This window comes from Elephas maximus, chromosome 22 (assembly GCF_024166365.1).
Source record: "Elephas maximus indicus isolate mEleMax1 chromosome 22, mEleMax1 primary haplotype, whole genome shotgun sequence".
Classification (NCBI taxonomy): Eukaryota; Metazoa; Chordata; class Mammalia; order Proboscidea; family Elephantidae; genus Elephas; species Elephas maximus.
Window position 1 is genome coordinate 26,526,512 of NC_064840.1, and position 23,642 is coordinate 26,550,153.

Here is a 23,642-nt window from a genome sequence, read left to right on the forward strand (position 1 = left end):
AAATTAAAATGCTGGCTGAACATTACTAGTGATAATGCTGTACCGATATCAATGAAAAAACATATACATTTATTTAAATTAAAAAAAATTTTTTTAATAGATTCTGCTGGGCCAGAGGCAAATACTTTCCAATCTCAGGGTGGCAATCAGGATTTGCCTTCAGTGGAATAAATGAACAAGCTGGTTACATCAGCGGGAGTTCCACAAGGAGATAAATCCCTTGCCTGCACACAACCTCAATATTTCACTGTGATGCCTCCTGGCATAAGCCACAGGTTTGGCCCAAACTTACTAAAAGTTGGCAAACTGGGAAAAAGAAGTGAAGAATGTGAACATTACAAGGAGATGACATCTGAAACAGTTCCAGAATAAGAGGGAATAACTTCTTAAAAATTTAACATGATTTTGTGAAAACGGAGATGTTCACTGGATTATAAAAGCAGCCCTTAGAGATACAATCTACTGAAGATATTGCTTAGAGAAGTCTAGTGTTTACAGGCACTCATTTAGATGCCACCACATATCTACAAAGTAGGAACTACTTACTGTTCCCGTTTTACTAATTAGGAAACAGGTCAGTTAGAGGACTCGCTAAAGGTATCACAGCAAGGAGTGTCAGAGAAGTCTTGAACCCTCTTCACCATGCTATTACCCCCTTCAAGAAACTTGTTTCCCTTGGCCTTCCTGCCTCTCAGCTTCAAAATCTTCTATCTAGCCAAGCCCCTGCATCCTTCTCTAGACATTCCCTCTCAGAACTGCTCTTCCACGGTCAAAGTTTCAACCACAAAGACAGTCTGGGTTGACTCAACTCCATACTGTACTTCAGTTCTCACTGCCTAGGACTCGTCTCTCACAATCCAAAGCCCCTGCTAACATCAGAATCTAAATGCAGTAAGTACATCGTCTTCTTACAGAATACTTAGAAGCATCTTGAAATATGAAGTCTGGCCACTTTTCTACCAATTTTTTTTTTTATATCAATTGAACCATCTCTTCCTGGTCTCCCAAAGCTCATATCTTGGAGTTTCATTTTGTTATTTCTCACCTCCTTTACTGTAGGGTCTGATTCCCATGATAAAATCCTCATGGCATCACATCTAGATTGCCAGTGGGTCTCCTTACCTTTAATCTCTCTCCCTTTGGCTAAAGTAATTGTCCTGAAAACCATTTCCCTCAAGAATATCTCCTACCAAACTTAATGATCTGACTGAGACTGGCGGGACCCAAGAGACATGGTCCCCAGACTTTCTGTTAGCCCAAAACTAAAACCACTCCTGAAGCCAACTCTTCAGACAAAAATTAGACCGGACTATAAGACGCTAAATGATTCTTGTGAAGGGTGGGCTTCTTAGCTCAAGTAAATACATGAGACTAAATGGGCAGCTCCTGTCTGGAGGCGAGATGAGAAGGCAGAAAGGGAGAGGAGCTGGTTGAAAGGACACGGGAAATACAGGGTGGAAAGGAGGGGTGTGCTGTCACATTATAGGGAGAGCAACTAGTGTCACATAACAATGTGTGCATAAATTTTTGTATGAGAAACTAACTTGAACTGTGTAAACTTTCACTTAAAGCAAAATTAAAAAAAAAAAAAAAAAAAAGAATGTCTCGTATACAGGAAAGTGAACGTCAGGCCTTCCAAAAAGAATGGCAAATTTCTATCTTTCTAGACATCTGATGCTTCCCCAAATCAGAGAACTCACGCTCCAAGAAGCACATTGGCAGGCTTTCCCTGGAACAGGATCCACCTGCTTTGCCATTCTCCCTTTCTATGTGCCATCTCCTCAATCCCTCTGCTAACTGCTAATTAACGTCCCATCATTCCATTAAAGCCAAGGTCTAAACTCAGTTCCTCCTTAAGAAGCTGTCTCTGCTAAACGCTACCTGACAGAAGTTAACATCCTTGCACTCTTTCTGTGATACCACACAGTATCACAAAGGGGTGAGCAGGACAACTATTTCAAAGAAGTTTCACATCTCCCATATGATTAGATGCTCATTTCCAACCACATCTTGGCAACCTGAAGCAATTTGTTCAAAATCACAGCTGGGCAGAGTTGGGATAAAAATCCTCATCTTCCTCCCAAGGCCAGAGCACATTCCAGTATTTTAGGGTACTGCTTTTTACACTTGGCCCTTTATCTTCTGACCTTTACCTTCCTTCCTGCAAACTTCTGTTCATCTTTTTCATCCCACCTCCAAAACTACTAGTATTCTGGGTGCAGGAAGTACCCGTGTGTTACTGGAGGGGCAGCTTTTGAAATAAGGAAGCACAGACTTGCCTAGGAGGCTCTCTAAACCCTCCCCTCCCTTCCCAGGTTAGCCGTAGCAGTGGCATGACCAGGCTTACTTACCTGTAGACGACAGCAGGGATGCGTTTCCATGACCTGAAGCTTGCTACACTTTCTAATTCTTTATCAGTGATCCAGGCGGGCACTATGAGTTCCTGTGGATAGCTACCACATAGCCTAACAGGGAAGATGAGAAAGGGGGAGAGGTAAAGAGAGGTGAGGAGGGAAAGAGGGAGGGAGGAAAGGAAAGGAAAGGTAGGGGAAGGAGAAAATGAGAAGAGGGGGAAGACACTAAGTGAATCAGTATAAAGACACTGATCAAGCTACCATAGAGCAAGTTAAAAGGCAATGAGGACCCTTATTTGAGTCTTGGCCTCTTCAGTAGGATGGGCTGCCTTAAGTTTTTATTTATGTATATATCAAGTGATACTATCTCTGCTGTTCCACTTGATGCTGCCTTCTGGGGATGTGGTAGTCTTAACAATCAATGAAAAAGAGGAGCTAAGTGGAAGTCTCTTTATTGCAACTCTGTGTTTTGACAAATCTATAGAGGTCATTTCTAACTACACGAGTGCCTGATTCAATTATACAAGTGCGAGTCTATGTAACCTTTATTGGACACTGAGTCTTTCAGGCTTTGTCAAAAGGAAACGTATAAAGAAGGTCAAGAGCCCACAATTCCAAGTTTCCAGGATGTGAACCAAACAAAGTATCCTAATTATAAGTACTAGGTGAAGCCATGGGTATGCAGAAATAGTACCACAGGCCAGCCCATCCACATACACAATCACAGTCCCACTGAGCCAAGTTAGTAATGTGAACAAGCTGTTAACCATAATTTCTATAGAACAGATTATACTCAGTTAAAAAAAAAAAAAAACAGCTCTCTTTTAGTTAGGGAAGATGGTAGTTGTGTGGATCAAGCTGGTGCCCTGGAAAGCAGTACTTCTGATGGGCTCTTCACTTACAGAACAATGTCTCTCTACAGGTGACCTAATCCATTTCAATAATGAAGGCAATAAGGCCTTTAACCCACATACAACACCACCACCACCCCCATGCCCTCGCCTATCCTATGCATTAGGGAAGAGGCAAAAATACATAAACCGGCTTAAGAGTTGGGGTGATTTTTGTTTTGTTTTTAATCATTCTTTACTATATATGTGCCTCCTGTTGTCAATTTCCAAAACATTAAGTAACAGGAATTTAAAAGCCACTGAACCAGAAGAATAGCTATGACCAACAGTAACTATACAAACTTCCCAACAGCTCCCCACAAACTTCTAAATATAACCTGGGACACAGTGATCAAGGTTAATACTCTAACCATAAGTTTCATTCCTTTTACTTTATTTTAAGCTGAGAACAAATTGTCTCTCATTCTTCCTTTGTAGTGGGAAGAATTTTTCAATATCCTGAAGACTTGTTTTGAGGTGGAACTAGTGAACTTCAAGATAAGAAGTTAATTTTTAAAATCCATATGAATTAGGAATTTTGAGAAACAATGGTTTTTGAACTCAAACATTTTTTCAACAAACTTAGCTTAATTCAGGTTTTTGACTCCATGCAATTTTCTGATCATTATAGTCATTGCTGTTCATCATTACATTCAAGTAGTTTCCAGAGTAAGAAAGGTAGATTACACAGCAGCAAAGCCTGTGGCAGCCTCAGGGTCTCAGAAGCTCCCCTTCTTGTCTGTTCCGCACCACACCCCATTCTCTGCTCTGTTCACTAAGAAGAGCAAAGGTAGGACCAGTCTGTAGCTCCGACTCTTCAGAATACCCTGTGTTCTCAGCTCCTTGGCCAAGGGCCATGTTAAGGGCTATGTGCAGTAATGAGCTGTAGTTTTTTCCAATAGAAAATGAGATGATCTGATGGCTAGTCACAAACAGACCAATAAAAGGGCTATCTGAGGCGAATCAAAGGGCAACAGAACGATTAATGCCTCCAAATTCTGCAAGGAAATTTAAGAGAAGGATATATCAATTTAAATCTCCTGGACAATTTTCTTTTGTTCTATAGAACTTGAATCACCTAAATCACATTAGTTAACTGCCTGTCTCCACCAAAGCACTTACACTTTTTAAGGAAACAGGTAATGTTTACTATTTAATAATGATTAAATTAATACTTAATGATTAAATGGTCATAACTGTAAACTTAGTTTCAGATCAAACCCATTAAAGAACAGAGTAATATTTATGCCTATTTCATAGGATCTGGACTAAAATTATAATCATAACAACTAGTTCCTAAATGTTTTATCTCTGCTTAGACCACTAATCTTATCTTAAATGTGATGCCAAGTGGTGATTAGAACAATGGAAACTGCCAGCCTACAGGTAAACACAATATTACCTAGACATACCTGTGCCAGGAAGAACAGAGATTGGGGGGGAAGGGGTAAGCACTGGTTCCCAGGATGCTATTAAATAAGGATTACTTTCCACTCCACTGATAGCAATGGGAACAAAACGTTCAAGAAGTACTCTGAAGATTATGCATTTAGGCTTAAGAAATAAAACTCCAATTGAAATAAAAGCCTAAGTTCAAATGCTCTGTGACATGAGAGCTGGTGTTTCTTCAAAGGCATTTGGCTGTGAAACACAGTCCACAGGGACTCAGACAACTCACTTGTACTTCTCATTGATGTTGGAAATCCTCCAGGCATTGTTCATATCAAAACCCATCCGCTCCACTTCGTTTTTAAACCTTGACGTTACGTGCTCCCCTAGGGGCCAAAGACAGACAGCAGAAAGGCAAAAATGAATACCATTTTACAAAAAAAGGTTGAATAAAAGCATAGTTATCCTGCTCGGTTATTTTTAAAAGGTAGGTATTGTACAGATAACAAAATAACATATACTTAGCTTTAAAAAAAATCCCTCTCAGGTTAAGAAGAAAGCGGAAAGATATTAATTTTGATCAAAAATTATGTTTCCTCATCTAATATCCATTATCAACTCTGAGAATAGCATTACTGACCTCATGTGACAGATGACAAAACTGAGACTGACAGAGGCCGTTACGGCCAGGTCTGTGTGGCCCCAAAACCAACACTCTTGTCACTACACTGGCTATTTTCCTTATTCCACAGTCAGACCAATAAATAAAATCACTGACAGGTTCATCATAAAGAGCACTATAGACTCACAACCCTGCATTTAAAATTCTTCGGCCAGATTTCAGAACTCAAATAGTTTTTTGGATTTTAGTAAGGTAAAATGGTACGTACATGACAATTATTAGATTAACACTACCAACCAAACCAAACCTGTTGCTGTTGAGTTGATTCCGCTCATAGCGACCCTGTAAGACAGAGTGAAACTGCCCCACAGGGTTACCAAGGAGTGGCCGGTGAATTTGAAATGCTGACCTGTTGGTTAGCAGTAGTAACTCTTAACCACTGCACCACTGGGGCTCCAACGTTCTCAACACGGACTCCTTAATCAAATATTAATGTTTCTTCAGTGAAATGTATGGCTAATTCATAGTAAGTGGGATAAATAAAGACAATAAATAGCTTCATGTCAACCTTTTGGTTTTCAGAACCTTTTGAATTTCAGAATTGCAGATAAGAGATCATGGAACTCTAACTGCCAATACCCAGAAATCTCAGGAAACCAGCACTGCTAAGTAAAGCACTGAGCATTTTTAAGAACATCTACCCAAACAAGTATAATCTGGCTACGTTTGCCTAATGAATTTAGATTTCTTGTTATTAAGCCAGCAATGAAGGCAGAAATGAACCTAACATATACAACACTTAAATACTGGTATATCTGAAATAATTTTCTTCCTTGAAAACACAGTCTTAGGACAGTTACTTAAAAAAAGGAAAGAAAATTTAAGCAGCATCTCTAAGACACAGTGTTACAGATTGTAAAACAGATACGGGTAGAGGCTGTGAGGAAACAATGGTACCAAATAAAAGCACAAAACAGACTGCTTTGGTGATCAAAGTATAAGCTTTGCTCTCCCGGGGAGATGAGCTTCGGGGAATAGAGAACAACAATTACTTGAATGAAGGACAACTCTGTAAAACTACCTTCCTATCTGAACTGTTTTTCTTGAGATTAAGCTAGGTATTACATGTTTCCTGAAGTAGAGCTATAAAAACATGAGGTGCAGAGATGCAGAAAGGAAATAATCTGTTGAATCTATCCCATTTGGGGAAGTTTTAGAGGCAATGTAGCAGGCTTCCAAATGGGAAAAAGGCTATTTGAATTGGTGTGCCATCTGTCTACAAATTGCAAGAACTATGAGTCAGAACCGACTCGACCACAACAGATTTGGGTTGTTTTTTTAATTGACCATCAAGAATGCTAGGCAGGGAGTCTTCATCCATCATCCCAATCTAAAAGCTGTAGAACTATAGCAACACCAAGTTCATTAATTAAAGAGGAGATTTTTCTTGCCCAGATATACAAGTTCCAAGTCTTTGGAAAAGGTAAACGTACTTAATGATCTTTTACACTGATACTTGTATCTTAGAGTAAATACACAGATACCCTAAAAAAGATCCTGTGGTTTAAAATAAACCACTGGCAATTTACTACATGGAACCAACGCCCAAAGGAGGACTTACAACTACCATGCAGAGTATGAAATTCTGAGCTACACACAGAGAAATATATACTAAGTAGGGAGTATAGAAAAGCTGTTATTTCAAGCTCCTTGAGGACGAGGAGTTTTAATTATCTTTGGATCCTCTAAAGCAATGGCTTTATAAACTTTGAATCAAAGTAAACAGTAAGAATTTTATTTTACATCACATTCAATACACACATTTACAAGAAAAAAAAAAGTTTCACAAAACAATACCCACCCCTTACTATGTAAGGTGATGCACCTTGATATTTTCTATTCTTTCATTTCTTAAAAATTTGATTTCATGACCCACTAGTGAATCAAACCTGCAGTTTGAAAAAATCTAGCAGCAGGCCTTACATAGATGAGCAATTCAACTGGCTTTTGTTAAATTGTGTTAGAAGCCTTAATGTTTGTTTAGCCAGAAAAGTGAATCCCAGGAAGAAATAAAAACAGATCTACTGCTGGATGCCCCTCAAGAATTTCTCTCTAAGGACTCCAGATTGATGTTCAAGTATACAGAGATCACCAAGAAGCCAGCTGAAATGAAGGGCAGGAGGTTAAGCATTCGGAGAACTTTAAGCCCATTCCTCTTTCAGAGTTCAAAATGAGGCTAAAAGGAGAAGTCAAGAGTTTTGCAAAAGCTTTTGCAAGTTTTGCAGGTGAACTCCAAGAGCAGTGTTGAGACTTCTTCCAAAGTAGATTAAGAGCTAAAACTGTAGCCACAGTATGGCTGGCTTAACTATGACAGGTTCACATGAATTTCAAGCTGATGATGCAATTTTCCTATTTCCCGCCTCTCTAGCACATCCTACTCTTAACTGACGATGCAGAGGAGAATCCATAAAAAGCTCTGGCTTTACTAATTGCTAAAAGACTAAACTAACTTCCATCACCGAGAGTCTCTGCTTGTGATCTCATGTGTTGGGGCAGATTATACACAGGCATCAAATTGAAATACCTTAAATACTGCCTCACCCTCGTCTGGTAATGCCCGTATTTGGTGAGCAAAGTTGAGTGGAGACAGAAGAACCAGGTTGACTGGCTTTAAAAATGCCACAATAGTATTCTTACTAAGAGCAAGCTTTGCTCAGTTCTCTACAGTGAAAATATATGAAAAGAAAAAGCCATACATATACACACACTCAAATCAAGTCACTGAAGCACAGTAAGAGTACATGTGGGTGATGGCAGATAACTTCAGTGTGGACTGTGTATCTTGGGAACAAACAAAATGCTACCTTTACTCACAGAGTTAAGTTATAACTGATCAGTTCTGGTGGCTTCACCTCATGTTTCCATTATTTACGAAGTGTTTTCCCAGTATGGCACGTAGGAGACACTCATTTACTGAATTGAACTCTTGAACATTAACAGATTTGATCTTCAGAATACCTGAGTCAGGTATTCTGAAAAAACATCCGTGTCCCAGGTTGAAAAACAACGAAAACTAAAGAGACGATAAATGGCTTGTTTGGTGTTATTTTTTCAATTAACTGGCAGGGTACAGGTTTGGATTCAGGTTTTCTAACCCCTTAATCAGTACTTTACCCCCTTCAAGCCACTGTGCGTCAAAAACCCAAAAAAGACAGAACACTGCAGATGTTTATATAGCACAATGGCCAAAAAAAAAAAAATCCCAGACATCATCCAGAAGGAGATCGAAGCCTCCTAGCTTAGGACAAAGCCAAACTCATTGCCGTTGAGTTGATTCCGACTCATAGCGACCCTGTAAGACAGAGTAGAACTGCCCCCCAACAGAGTTTCCAAGGAGCGCTTGGTAGATCTGAACTACTGACCTTTTGCAAAGCAGCTGTAGCTTTCAACCACTACACCACCACCGTTTCCAGCTTAGGACAAAGCCACACATAATTAAAATACAAGAGTGAGGTTCTGACCTGGAATATCTTAGGAATATCCTAAGAGATGGCTCAAATCTAAAAGAAACAATATAAAGTACCAAGGGAATAATGAAGTCATCTAAAAAGATGAGGAATTTTCCATTTGTGGTTCTGAAAGAACAGAATAGAAGAAACCAAGCTCTGCTGACTAAACCTTGGCACCCAAAACTAGGAAATGCCTCTTGGAGTTCAGTTTTAAACAAATCAATTTAAGTTCATTATCCTAGGATACGACAGAGACTGAAAATGTAATAAGTAAGATGCAACGGTTAAAAAAAATACTCCGCAAATAAATACTTAAGATGTATATATTTCATTGTATGTAAATTTTACACACACACACATACTTGAAAAAGAGGTATAAACAAAGAAAATAAATGCCATGGGCAAGAAGGCAATGGGATGACATATACAAAGCCTTGATGGAAAAAAATCACAAGCCAAGAATTACACATTCAGCAAAACTGTGTCTCAAATACAATGGCAAAATTAGGGCATTTCCAGATAAACAGAAGTTTGGGGAATCTGTAAAATCCAAAACAAAATTACAAGAAATACTAAAGGGAGTCCTCTGGTTACAAAATCAGTAACATCGGATAACAACCCAAGACTAGAACACAGGGCAAAACAACCAGATATCAACCCAGATAGGGATATCACAAAACTAAATCAAAGCTAAAACACAGAAAATAGGGAAACAGAGACGTCAATATGTAAAAGATGACAACATTAAAACAAAAGAGGGACTAAGTAATACAGTCATAGATCTTTCATATGGGGAGGAAATCAAGGTGGTATCAAGAAATAAAAGGTTAGTTTAAACTTAGAAAAAAAGACGTAAATATTAAGGTAACCAACCACAAAGGGAACTAATAATCCTACACATCAAAATGAAAAACATAAAAACTCAGTAAATACAAAATCAACAACAATGACAAGAAAATATGTAAAGAAAAATGATTCAGCACAGAAAATTAAGTGAAACAAAGACACTGTCAACACACACACAAATACATCAAAATGACAGCACTAAACTCATCCTACCAATAATTAAGCTGAATGTAAATGGACTAAATGTACCGATAAGGAGACAGAGTGTGGCAGAATGGATAAAAAAAACACAATCCGTCTATATGCTGCCTACAAGAGACACATCTTAGACTTAAAGGCACAAACTAAAACGCGAAGAATGGAAAAAAACATATCAAGCAAACAACAATCAAAAAAGAGCAGGAGTGACAATATTAACCTCTGACAAAATAGACTTTGAAGCAAAATCTACCACGCAGGATAAGGAAGGACACTACATAATGATTAAAGGATCGATATACACCGGGAGGACGTAATCATGATAAACATTTACACACCCAATGACAGGGCTTCAAAATACATAAAACAAAATCTAACAGCACTGAAAAGAGAAACAGACAGCTCCACAACAGTAGTAGGAGATTGGACAAGGGTTTGGAGAGGGAGCTGGTGATGAGTGAGCTTCTTGGATTAGGTGGACACTTGAGACTATGTCGGCATCTCCTGCCTGGAGGGGAGATGAGAGGGTAGAGGGGGTTAGAAACTGGCGAAACAGACACAAAAAGAGAGAGTGGAGGGAGAGAGTGGACTGTCTCAATAGGGGGAGAGTAATTGGGAGTACGTAGCAACGTGTATATGTTTTTACGTGAGAGACTGACTTGATTTGTCAACTTTCACTTAAAGCACAATAAAAATTTAAAGAAAAAAAAAAGAATCAAGACAGAATACCATGAAAAACTGTACTCCAACAAATATGAAAACAGAGGAAACGGACAAATTTCTAGAAACACACCACCTACCTAAGCTAACACAAACAAGAGGTAGAACAACTAAATAAACCTACAACTAAAGAAGACATTGAAAACGTAATTAAAAAAAAACTCCTAACAAAAAAAAAAACCCTGGCCCTGAAAGTTTCACTGGAGAATTCTACCAAACCTTCAGAGAAGAGTTAACACCACCACTAAAAAGTGTTCCAGAGCATGGAAAAGGATGGAATACTCTCAAACTCATTCTATGAAGCCAGCATAATCCTGATACCAAAACCAGGTAAAGACACTACAAAAAAAAAAAAAAGAAAATTACGGACCGATATCCCTCATGAACACAGATGCAAAAATCTTCAATAAAATTCTAGCCAAGAGAATTCAACAACATATCAAAAAAATAATTCGCCATAACCAAGTGGGATTCATACCAGGTATGCAAGGATGGTTCAACATTAGAAAAACAATCAATGTAATCCATCACATAAATAAAAGACAAGAACCACATGATCTTATCAATTGATGCAAAAAGGCATTTGACAAAGTCCAACACCTATTCATGATAAAAACTCTCAATAAAATAGGATTTGAAGGGAAACTCCTCAACATAAAAAAGGCCATTTATAGAAAGCCAACAGCCAACATCATCCCAAATGGAGAGAGTCTGAAAGCATTCCCCCTGGGGATGGGAACCAAACAAGGATGCCCTTTATCACACTCTTATTTAACACTGGGCTAGAGGTCCTAGCCAGAGCAATTAGGCTAGAAAAAAGAAACAAAGGGCATCCAAATTGGTAATGAAGAAGTAAAAGTATCCTTATTTGTAAATGATATGATCTTATACGAAGAAAACCCCAAAGAATCCACAAGAAAACTACTGCAACTAAAAGGAGATTTCAGCAAAGTATCAGGATACAAGAGAAACATACAAAAATCAGTTGGACTCCTCTACACCACCAAAGAGAACTTCAAAGAAGAAAACATCATATCAATACCATTTACAATAGCCCCCACGAAGATAAAATACTTAGAAATAAATCAACTCGGGGACATATAAGACCGATACAAAGAAAACTACAAGACACTACGGCAAGAAACCAAGAGAGACCTACATAAGTGGAAAAGTATAACTTACTCATGGATAGGAAGACTCAACACTGGGAAAATGTCAACTCTACCCAAAGTGATCTATAGATACAAGGCAATTCCAATCCAAATTCCAACCACATTTTTTAATGAGACAGAGAAAGAAATCACCAACTTCATATGGAAAGGGAAGAGGCCTTGGATAAGGAAAAGCATTACTGAAGAAGAAGAACAAAGTGGGAGGCCTCACACTACCTGATTTTAGAACTTATTATACCACCACAGCAGTCAAAACAGGCTGGTACTGGTATAACAACAGATACATAGACCAATGGAACAGAATTGAGAATCCAGACATAAATTGATCCACCTGTGAGCAGTTGATATTTGACAAAGGCCCAAAGTCTGTTAAATGAGAAAAAGACAGTCTCTTTCACAAATGGTGCTGGCATAACTGGATATCCATCTGCAAGAGAACAATCAAAGAAGACCCATACCTCACACCATGCACAAAAACTAACTCAAAATGGATCAAAGACCTAAATACAAAATCTAAAATGATAAAGGTCATGAAAGAAAAAATAGGGACAATGCTAGGAGCCTTAATACATGGCATAAATAATATACAAAACATTACTAATGATGCATAAACACCAGAAGAGAAACTAGATAACTGGGAGCTCCTAAAAATCAAGCACTTATGCTTATCCAAAGACTTCACCAAAAGATAAAAGATTACCTATAGACTGGGAAAAAGTTTTTGGCTACGACAATTTTGATCAGCATCTGATCTCTAAAATCTGCATGATACTGTAAAAACTCAATAATGGAAAGACAAATAACCCAATTAAAAAACAGGCAAAGAAGATGAAGAGGCACTTCACTAAAAAAGACATTCAGGCAGCTAACAGATACATGAGGAAATGCTCAAGATCATTAGCCATTAGAGAAATGCAAATCAAAACTACTATGAGATACCATCTCATCCCCACAAAGCTAGCATTAATCCAAAAAAACAAAATAATGTGATGCAGAGGTTGTGGAGAGACTGGAACACTTATACATTGCTGATGGGAACATAAAATGGTATAACCACTTTGGAAATCGGTTTGGTGCTTCCTTAAAAAGATAAAAATAGAACTACCACACGATATAGCAATCCCACTCCTTGAAATATATCCTAGAGAAATAAGGGCCTTTACACAAACAGATATATGCACACCCATGTTCACTCCAGCACTGTTTACAACAGCAAAAAGATGGAAGCAACCAAGGTGCCTATCAACAAATGGATGGATAAACAAATTATGGTATATTCACATAATGGAATACTATGCAACAATTAAGAACAATGATGAATCCGTGAAATATCTCATAACACGGAGGAATCTGGAAGGCATTATGCTAAGTGAAATTAACCAGTTGAAGAAGAACAAATATTGTATGAGACCATTATTATAAGAACTCAAGAAAAAGCTTAAACACAGAAAAAATATTCTTTGATGGTTACAAGGGTGGGGAGGGAGAGAGGAGGGTATTCACTATTTAGACAGTACACAAAAGCTATTTTAGGTGAAGGGAAAGACAACACATAACACAGGAGAGGTCAGCAAAACTGGACTAAACCAAAAGCTGTTTCCTGAATACAACCAAACACTTCGAAGGCCAGAGTAGCAAGCATGGGGGGCTAGGGACCACGGTTTCAGGGGACATCTAGGTCGACTGGCATAACAAAATGTATTAAGAAAAGGTTCTGCATCCCACTTTGGAGAATGGCATCTGGGGTCTCAAAAGGTAGCAGGCAGGCATCTAAGATGAATCAACTGGTCCCAACCCACCGAGCCAAGGAGAATGAAGAACACCAAAGACACAAGGAAAATATTAGCCCAAGAAACAAAAAGGGCCACATAAACCACGGACTCCATCAGCCTGAGATCAGAAGAACTAGATGGTGCACAGCTACCCCCAATGACTGCCTGACAGGGAACACAACAGACATTCCCTGACAGAGCAGGAGAAAAGCGGGGTGCAGAACTCAAATTCTAGTAAAAATACCAGGCTTAATGGTCTGACTGAGACTGGAGGAACCCCAGAAGATATGGCCCCAAGCTCTTTGTTAACTCAGAACTAAAATCATTTCCAAAGCCAAATCTTCAGACAAAGATTAGACTGGACTATTAAGACCTAAAATGACACTCATGAAGAGTGTGCTTCTTGGTGCAAGCAGATGCATGAGACTGAATGGGCATCTCCTGCCTGGAGGTGAGATGAAAAGGCAGAAAGTGACAGGAGCTGGTTGAATGGACATAGGAAATCCGGGGTGGAGAGGAGGAGTATGCTGACATATTATAGGGATAGCAACTGGGGTCACAGAACAATGTGTGTATAATTTTTGTACGAGAAACTAACTTGAGCTGTGAACCTTCACTTAAAGCACAATAAATAAATAAATGCCACAGCATCTCGATAAAGATTTTTTAAAAAGAAAACAATATGCAAAGGTTAAGAGAGTGAAGTGCAAGACAGCTGAAGCACATTATCATAAGCTTCTAAGGTTGGTGTGGTCTCTTGTGGATGCCTTTGGCTTCCACTGCTTGAACAGGCCTGTGGGAAGCTTAGATTCTGAGGCTTTTCCTGTGTCTCCTCAAAACCAGGTGCCTCTGTTGTTCAGCTCTGTATTCGAAGCACCCCACACAGCTCTCAATAACTGAGAGCTGGGTTTTAAATCCCAGCTCTGTCATTAGCTAGCAGTGGGCTTGTCAGTAGGCTTTACCTCTGAGCCTCCATTATTTTGGCTCCCAAAACAGAGATACCAGCCTATCCTGCCTACCTGGTGAGGTTGTGAGGATCTAGCATCTTTGAAAATAAGGTAATGCTTACGTTTGTATATTACACAAACAAGAATATGAAGCAACAGCTTCAATCAGCAAAAGTGACTGAACAAAACTAATTGAGAAACAAAGTGATACAAGCTCAACTAGATTAGTCTCAAGTGTTTCAACTGACCCAGGGCAGATCTATAAGATCGAAGACTCAAGGTTAAAAGTGAAGTCTAAAGAAAAAAAGTCTCCAGAATAATCTGCATTGGAAGGAGGCTCACACCTTTTCACTGCTTAGGAATTCAAGGCTCTGCTTCCAAGTCTGACACACTAGCTAGTATTGAACAAGTAAAGTTTCAAAGTTCTATTTAAAGCAGTATAAACTTTAAATAACATGGACTTAGTCAAAGCCATTTCTGAGGGAGAAAGATAAGTGTATGAAACAAAGGCTATACGATGATTCTGGAAGTCTGGGTTCCAGAACATGTTCAGCTTCCCATTTATCCTTGGGGAAGTCACCTGGCCTCTCTGAGTCTTTGTTTCTTCATCTATGGGATGAAAGGGGTGACAATAGGTAATCTGACTTGAAAATGCCAAGACAGCAAAAGGCCATTTCGTAGTCCACTATTCTGCAGCCTACCCTTATACCTCTGTACCTTTGTTCATGCTACTCACTCTGAAGATTTTTTTTCCTTATTCTCTAACCAATGAACACCTATTTAACCTTCAAAGCTTACTCAAAAGCTACTTCAAATGTAACGTCTTCTCAAACGTATATTAAAAAAAAACTCATGGCTTCCTTCCATAAGGCTTCCATACCAGTCAAGCCAGTTGCTGTCAAGGCGGCCCCAGGTGTGTCAGAGTGGAACTATGTTCTCCAGTGTTTCCAGTGGCTGATTTTGCAGAAGTAGATCACCAAGCATTTCTTCTGAGGTGCCTTCAAACTTTTGGTTAGCAGCCAAGTGCACTATTTGCACCACCCAGGGACACCAAGCTTCCCCAACCCCCATCAAACCTTATTATAGCTATTTTTAGGCCCAAGGGATTATGATGTCAGATCTATCGTTCTTCCCTTCCCGAGAGGTAGGAAACATTTCCACTGAACTTACAAGAGAGATGGTACTGCCAGGTGCTCCAGAAACTATACACTGATTAAATGCATGAATGCTTAGGAGTCCCACTTCATGTTAAAGGTACCTCAAACAGTAGCTCAATAAGCCCCTAGGTGTACATTTAAGGAAGACCTACCTGGTCTGCACAGGTCTCCATGTTGCTCTTTTTCACTAGCATAGACCTCCATGCACCAAGCGTGGTATGCAAATGAGAACAGATCTTCTATCTTAGAAGGTGGTCGGATTGCATTGTTTAATCGCTTAAGCCACTCTTGACACTGCTCAAAGGTTGAGAACTGACACCTTTGTAAAGCCAAACAAGTATAAACGTCAATCAGCAGAGAGTTGACAATGAAATCTATGTGAAGACACGATTTCAAAGGTGCCTACTCATACTGAAGTGGCAACTACAGCTGAGAAAGCACCAGAGGCAATCACACACTTGTTACCATTTACATAAAAGCGAGTTCAACAAATTTTACCTGAGTGCAAAATGCCAAAAAGAAGATGGACATGTGGAAAATTTATTTATTTATAGACTAATGAAATCTCTTCTGAGACTGATTAAAGACAATTATTAAAATAAAATAGAACGAAACTGGCAACTGTTTTATTATATATATATATATATTTTACTACAATTTAAAAAATAATAGTAAAATGATCATTATTCTGTTTCACGAACAGAGCTTCATTCCACCCCTTCCGTCACAGCCTTATGGCTGGCCCTCTCAAGAAATACATTTAGAGAAGTGGTTTTTGTTGTTGTTGTTGTGATGCATTAGGCTAAACTAAAAAATAAACATAGCACTGCTTTTGGCCAATTAGGGAATAATTTCAAAATGTGTCTATTTAGCACTTAGAAAAAATCAACAACTTTAGATACAAAATATTATGTTGAAACTTTCAGCTGTAAAGCAACTCTGTTTTATCAATTTTAATTTTCAGTACATATAACTAAGGGGTTAAAATAATTACTGTAGCGTAAACTGATTTACTGAGGAATCTGTTTAAATGCTTTACCTTTTCAAATGTAGAAAGTGTTAAAAATTAAGTAATTATTAATCAGGATTTTTAAACTGTGAGTTACAGCCAGTATCTATCAAAAGCAAGCCAAATCTCAATGGCTAAAAAGCAACTTATTTACCTTGGAAAGGTTGAAGGGATCACCTTAAACCTCTCTCTCACCCCAATCACTGTGTCTGGTCAGTATGCCAACACACCATGCTTCCTGGCATTCCAGAACAGGTCAAAGGAATAAAGAAAATACAAAAAACAAAACCAAACTCATTGCTGTCAAGTCGATTTCGACTCATAGCGACCATACAGGTGGATTCGAACTGTCAACCTTTTGGTTAGCAGCCAAACGCTTAACGACTGCACCACCAGGGACCCTAAAGTAAACAGAGCTACTAAATTTAAAAATGCATTTCAGTCATCAGCTTGCAACTATTAAAGATCAGATCAGATGCGGATCATCAATGGATGCAAAATCTAGGGAGAAATTTTCATTAGAAACGGGACATTTGCATTGTCTTAAAGTGCCTCCCATAGACCACTTACTAGTTGCAAGGGAGAAAAATGTAGAAATTATACAGAAATCGGGTGACACCCTGACACAGTGATTAAAATGAACATCAGCAATGAGGGACATTCTTTGCCTCCAGATGTAACAATTACACACTGAAAAAGACACAACATCCTATATACAGTATTCCAGCTGAGAACGCATAACCTCAACTTACTCATGAAGAAACATCAGATAAACACAAAATGATGGACATTCTATTAAAACCAAAGGAGGGGAGGACGGTTGTGTTCTGCAAAAAAATACGAGTGTTCCAGATTGAAGGAAGCTAGGGAGTCACGGCGTCCAAATGCAGATGGGACAAAGACTGGACCTGTGCTGAATGACGTGGGGGACAAAAGGGGTGCGATAAACAACACTACTGGGTCAGCCAACAAAACTGGAATGTGGATTGGATAAAATTATTATCAATGTAAAATTGTGAAGATGATAATGATACAATGATTATGTAAGAAAATATCCCTCCCTGTTCTTAGGAAATGCACACTGAAGTATTGAGGAGTGAAGAGCCATGGTTATGTAACTTACCCTTAAATCTTTCAGAAAAAGAGACACTCCCCCACAAATGATAAAGCAAATCGGGTAAAATGTTATCCATGAATTTGTATAAATAGTATAGTGGTGTTCTTTGTACTGTTTTTATTTTTGTAAATTCGAAATTATTTCCAAATAAAAAGTAAAAAATACCCTTCGACATAGCAAAGTATTCTAGATTATTTCAGGCACTAATTATTCAGAAAATATTCCTAACAAGGGTGATGCTCAAAAGCTGTTTTTCTAAATTATCAAACCATGTCTTCATTCTTCAAAAAATATTTTCCACACTAAACAGCAGCATACATACACTACATACCTGATAACTTTGCAGTCTTTGCAAGTCAAATGAAGTTGAAATATATCTCGGCATTCAACACTTTCTATAAGCTGTAATGGAATCTGCAATTAAAAAAAATAAAGTCTCCTTAATCCAAAAGACATTGACCCTGCAGTTCTTCAGCATGTCCAAAAAGATTGATTAGAAAGCTCTCTACAAGAGAAAGAAGCAGACAGAACCGAAAATTTATCTGGATCAATAGTACTCAAGTGATTTACTACTGAGTGAATTAGGGCTTCCCATTCTCTATCCCTAAATCAAAGACTTCAAGTCATGTCACAGCATGAAGACAACAAACAAAGAGGCGGCACCACCTCTGGCAAAAAGGTGAACACTTTCTCTCAGGTATCAGGCGCACAAGCTCATCAATCAAAGTACTACTTTAAACACTATAAGTGGTTGTGATTTGCACTGACACAGAAGCTGAAGGGAACCAAGGTGGTAACCCTGTCCTGCTTATGGAAAAGAACTGCAGATCAGGGTATAAGTGGGACCATACCTGCTTCTTGCCCCAAATGACTAAGTGGCTTAATGTCAGCAAAAGAACCTCTTGTAAGAGGCTAGAGGTCTAACTAAACTGCCTGCAGGTTACACAGAAAATAAGACTGAAGAATAGCTGCTGGTCAGGCTTGCTGCTCAGCAGAATAGACCCACAGGTCTCAAGAAGGAGGCAATGGGCCACACCAGTTGTCAAAGGTCCATTAACTGGCTAGGTTTGGCTTGATTCAAAAGACCAGTTGAGGAACTCTGTTTACAAAGTGGGGCTTCAGGTAGGACAGGCTGGAAAGGTTCCCTCCCTGCCAATCTGGTCAGCGTGCTCTTTTGAACATAGGATTATGTACAACACTGGAGGACTAGAAAAGGGAGACAGACAGGAGGCAAAGCATCTGAATGGGATTAAAAATCTTCTGAGTGATACCAAGATCCTCCCTCTGGTCCTCAGCCCATCCTGACTCAAACCCTGGCAGGCTTCAAAAAGCTCTTTCCAAACCTTCAAAAGAGAGCCTGAAAAAATAACAGTGGATACCCCCATTCCTTGGAAAAGGGGTAGACAACTTGCCTCTTAACACTGTATCAAGCCTAGCCAAAATGTGGCTCTGGGAGTTGCAAGAAGCATTTCAACAATTTGTGTTTAGCATGAGGAGAACGAGGAGGAGGAGGCAGTCTCCTCCAACACAGATAAAAACAAGAGAATGCTGCCTATGCAAGGTGACCCTTGTGTTAGCTGAGCCAGTTTCAGGAACAGGCTTCCTGCAATCCCTGCCCCACCATGCAGCTGTCAGAATCAGCAGAGAACTACCTGAACAGGGGACGTAGAGATCAAAAAGAAGCCCAAAGCTGCAAGTTCTGGACAAAGAAACAGAAACTGGGCCGGGGATTAAAGAAGCGAAGAAAGCTAAATAGCTTTACTCAAATAAGTGGCTAGGAGTTTCTACTTCAGGACTTAAAGTCTTCTTGCTTCTAAATCTACAGTCTACAGAGTTCCCTCACAATTTTAATAGGACTGGGAGTAAGAGAAAGACTAAGAAATCTTGCCTGTGTTTTCAGAAAAAAGAAGTTTCGGGATATATGTTTTTGTTTAAGTCTTACCACCAAGGTGCTGTGAGAAACTGAAGCTGATATGGCTAAAAATCCTTTCAAGACCTATACATCTAAAAAAAGGCGGAGGGCGGGGGAGGACATATCAGTAGGGATAAATTATAAAGGAAATTAGAAAATGACAGTGATTTGTTCTCAGGCCAGTCTTCTGTAACAGACTTTTTTGTGTTTTTAAATGTACCCATTCCAACTATCATTCCCCTTCCACCCTTCTCCCCCGAAAAAAGGCAACAGCCAGACTAGCAATTAAGAGGTCTGAGTTCTAGTACTAATCTTTAGAAATTTTGCCAGTTAAAGATCTATTCCTAGATATGCTTCCTGGCTTCCTTGGTTGGGCAAGTGCCTCCAACCTCCTCATAATCCCTTGCCTGCCCCTAGCCTCTGCTTTCTGAACCTCATATGATCACAGTTTAGGAAGAAGCTGGGTTGGAATGACAGTGAGCTTTAAAAATTCACATGGAGGGGCTGTTCTCCCAGAAGTTATCTGCATCCCAGGTCTGCTTCAACTGCCCTTCCTAACAGCTAAAAAAAAAAAACTTGGAAACCGGCTAATGCTATTAGCAGCTGCCAGGTGGGAGTGGGCCAGTCTGTGCTGCTTTACAACAGAGAATAGATAAGCTTTATATCCTACTACTGGACCACAGCCCAGTAGTTGTGCCCAAACTTCCTGAATAAGAATAATAAAATACTTCCGTTGCCTTTGATTCCGATTCACAGTGCCCTGTAGGACAGAGTAGAACTGCCCCGCAGGGTTTCCAAGGCTGTAATCTTTACGGAAGCAGACTTCCACAACTTTCCCTTGCAGGGCAGCTGGTGGGTTCAAACCACCAACCTTTCTTGTGCTTAACCACTGTGCCACCAGGGCTCTTAAATAAATTAAACACCGCAGAGCACACAAAATATTTGCTACCTGAAATGCATTCAACATACAATTTTTCATGTATTTTAATATCACAAATTTAAGGAAGGAGAATTAAAATGTTGGTTCGATGCATTGAACTCAGAGTGCAAATACTAGCAAGTCACCAAAAACAACCATGAGTGCTCAAGTCCATCTATGGATAACAACAGACTTTAAATACTCATGCACACTGTCACATGCAGGAAAGTTTCGTAAGTGACAAGAATAGGAGGACATAAATGAGAAAAACCTGATTTTATATTAAATGAGCATCTCCCCTTTTTCTTCTACCTTCTACCCCAATTTTCTCCCTATGCAAGGGTCTAACATGCTCCCTCCAGAGCTTGCCTCCTTTTTTAAAATGGCAGAATTGGCCTTCTTTTCCTCTTCATACATCAACCAAAATATTCCAAGTTTTTCTACTTTCTCAAGGCCCCCTCCCTTGCTTTTAGTTTAACTTTCCTTATATATGAAAAGGATCTTATAACCACTTCTATTACTAGACATACCCAATATTCAATCTCATAAGCAAAGAATTATACATTCAAGAGCTAGTTCAATTCCCTCATTTTACAGCCTAAGAAGGTTAACTGAGCTTCATTATAAACTGGTGGCAAAGTAAGAATCAGAATCCATGTCTGTCTTCTAGTCCAGACTCCTCCCACCATATATGGGGTCTTTCTTCCTTCCTCTAAGATTGCCCTTCCTTTCTGTCTGAGCTCTACTTTAGCTTTTCTTTCACAGTTAAATGGCCTCTTCCACTAGGGAAGTTCAAGAGAAAAACAGGGTACATTCACCTCAAGATTCCTGAGGGGCAATCCTACACAAAGAAGAATAGCAAGAAATCTTGAAATCACTTTCAAATCCTCTCTAGCTCACTGATGCAATGTCTTATAGCAACTCATTTTCTTTTTGCTCCTTTCTCCTCTACCTTCTACCTGCCAGGTAATTCCTCCTCCTTTTACAATGCATTTCCTATTATGAAATCCAAAATTCCACCAAGCTCATGCTCAAATAATGCATCAAACACATTCAATGCTGTTAACCAACTCCTCAGAAGGCCGAAAGTCACATCGTGGGCACCAAGATCTGTAAAAGCATCAATCCAGAAAGGCAGAGGAGCAGCAGCTAGACGGTTTAATAGACATGCATAGCTATTAAAGGCCCACAGCTACTGTCACACTGCAGAGGGAATTTTATGTCACCACACCCTACTACACTTACCTCCTGAATTCATTCTGGGTGTGCCTGAGGTGAGTGTGAGTTTTTAAGCACCAGAATTTAAGAGTGGGATAATTTCTATCTTTTTAAGAACAAATGCCCTTTTAGTAGGCTGAATGGGAAGTACTGATCTTATACACACATTTGAAGTAAAACTGACAGTAAACACAGCGAAAGTACGGCAAGTGATGAGTCTAAACTTAAAATCTAAAATCAACTGGGGGAAACCTGAACGCTAAATCTTTTCATTTAAAAGCCAGTCAGAGGAGGAAGACCTTCACAAAGACCCCAACTCTCCTATTGATAACCTTCGATATTTACAAGCTACCCTTCCAGCACTGGTTTCAGAGGTCTCTGCTGGCATGTGTGAACACTGGCAAAGTGTGTTAAGTGTTAACAATAACCTCCTCCTCAGGCATGGGGAATGAAGATTTTGCTATACTACAGTTAGACAACAGGGGAATGTGAAGAAATTCTAAGGAAAGGTTTTTCCAGGTGCTATACTTCCATCTTTTTCCTAAGAGGCATTTAACAGGTTGGCCTGGAAATGGGAGTTTTGATGCCCTCGTAAATACGAACCTTGATTTTACAAATTATTCCTGACTCAAACTCAGCATACATTTTTTGAAGGTCATAATTCCATCCGCTTATGTATAGACTGTGGGGCTTTAGCCCTCACCCCACCCCCATCAAACTGTTCTCATTACAGGGTACCACTGGCACTTCGGTAAGTGGGGAGGGACTCATGCAGAAAGGACACAATTTGCTGCTTTGCAAGGTAAGCATCTGACGCCCAAGACCAACTTGTTCCAAGCACAGGCGCGGCATCCACCTAGGATTTTCATGCTACTTACTGGGATTTCAGAAGCAGATTGAGAGGCAGTCTATTAAATTACACAACAAAAATTGTTTTAAACTTTCATGAATTCCACATGAACGCTTACTTGTTTATAAGTTATCAAAGCATCAAATAAATATACCCGTATATACATAAAAATATAGTTTGGGGACAGCACAGAATGGGAACAATCCACACTTTAAATGCTACAAATGAACTCTACTACAGAGCTTCTTTACCCTAGGAATTGGAAACTTGATATTCAGTGAATGTGTGTGGATTACAGTAACAATGCATATGGTATCTGACCTCACACACACATTTTACTCAATGTGCTGTGAAATTAAAAGAAAATATATGCCATCAGGTTGCTATTTAAAACTGGAGAGTAAGTCATTTTCTACACTGCTAAATGAGTTGATTTAAGCATACAAAATGATGCAAATCGGGGCATGCCACAATACATACTAGCACATTTGGGCTTCAATGGTTTAAACGTGTTTGACTTAGATATAATAACCCTTAAAGGGGGCCTCTTGGTCAATCCCACAAGTTTTATAGAAATACTTATCCGCTAAGGGAGGGCAGGAGGGAGAGAGGGACAGCAACATCAACTCTTTTACCTCCCTCCACCCAGGACCTGTTGCAGGAGGAGCCACTGTTTCCTGGAGTAACCTCAGGTTTCAAGATCTTTAGTACTAACTGTGATGACATTAACTTCCTTTACAGACAAGTCCTAGTCTCTCTCCATCTAAAATATTTAAAGTCACTGCAACGCCAAAATACTTTTGCACAACCATTTTTCTGTGCAAAGCCATTATCTTGAGCTTCTTATTTTATTCAAGTGACATGCAGGCTCTGTATCTTAGAGGGTTACAATAAATAGTGAGAAAACACTTTTATATGAGGAAATGGGTCAAAAGTAAGAGGTACAGTAAGTTTCTGTAAACATTATTATTTCAATCATAAAGGGGACCAGCAATTCCAGTAAATCTAGTCATATAGCTGCCACTCAAGACAATGATGATG

At 39.2% G+C, this 23,642-nt stretch overlaps 1 protein-coding gene across 6 annotated transcripts in view; it reads right to left on the reverse strand.

Annotated features, from left to right (window-relative positions):
* Positions 1–23,642, reverse strand: part of MTMR3 (myotubularin related protein 3) — a 191,305-nt gene that overhangs the window by 37,290 nt on the left and 130,373 nt on the right. For 5 of the 6 annotated variants that reach the window (XM_049866860.1, XM_049866858.1, XM_049866857.1 and 2 more), the window contains exons 6-9: positions 18,034–18,116; positions 15,729–15,895; positions 4,923–5,019; positions 2,352–2,465 (exon numbers count right to left, since the gene is read on the reverse strand). In XM_049866860.1, coding sequence (XP_049722817.1) covers positions 2,352–2,465; positions 4,923–5,019; positions 15,729–15,895; positions 18,034–18,116 — 461 coding nt within the window. The remainder of the gene's footprint in view (positions 1–2,351; positions 2,466–4,922; positions 5,020–15,728; positions 15,896–18,033; positions 18,117–23,642) is intronic. The other variant, XM_049866859.1, reaches the window with a different exon arrangement.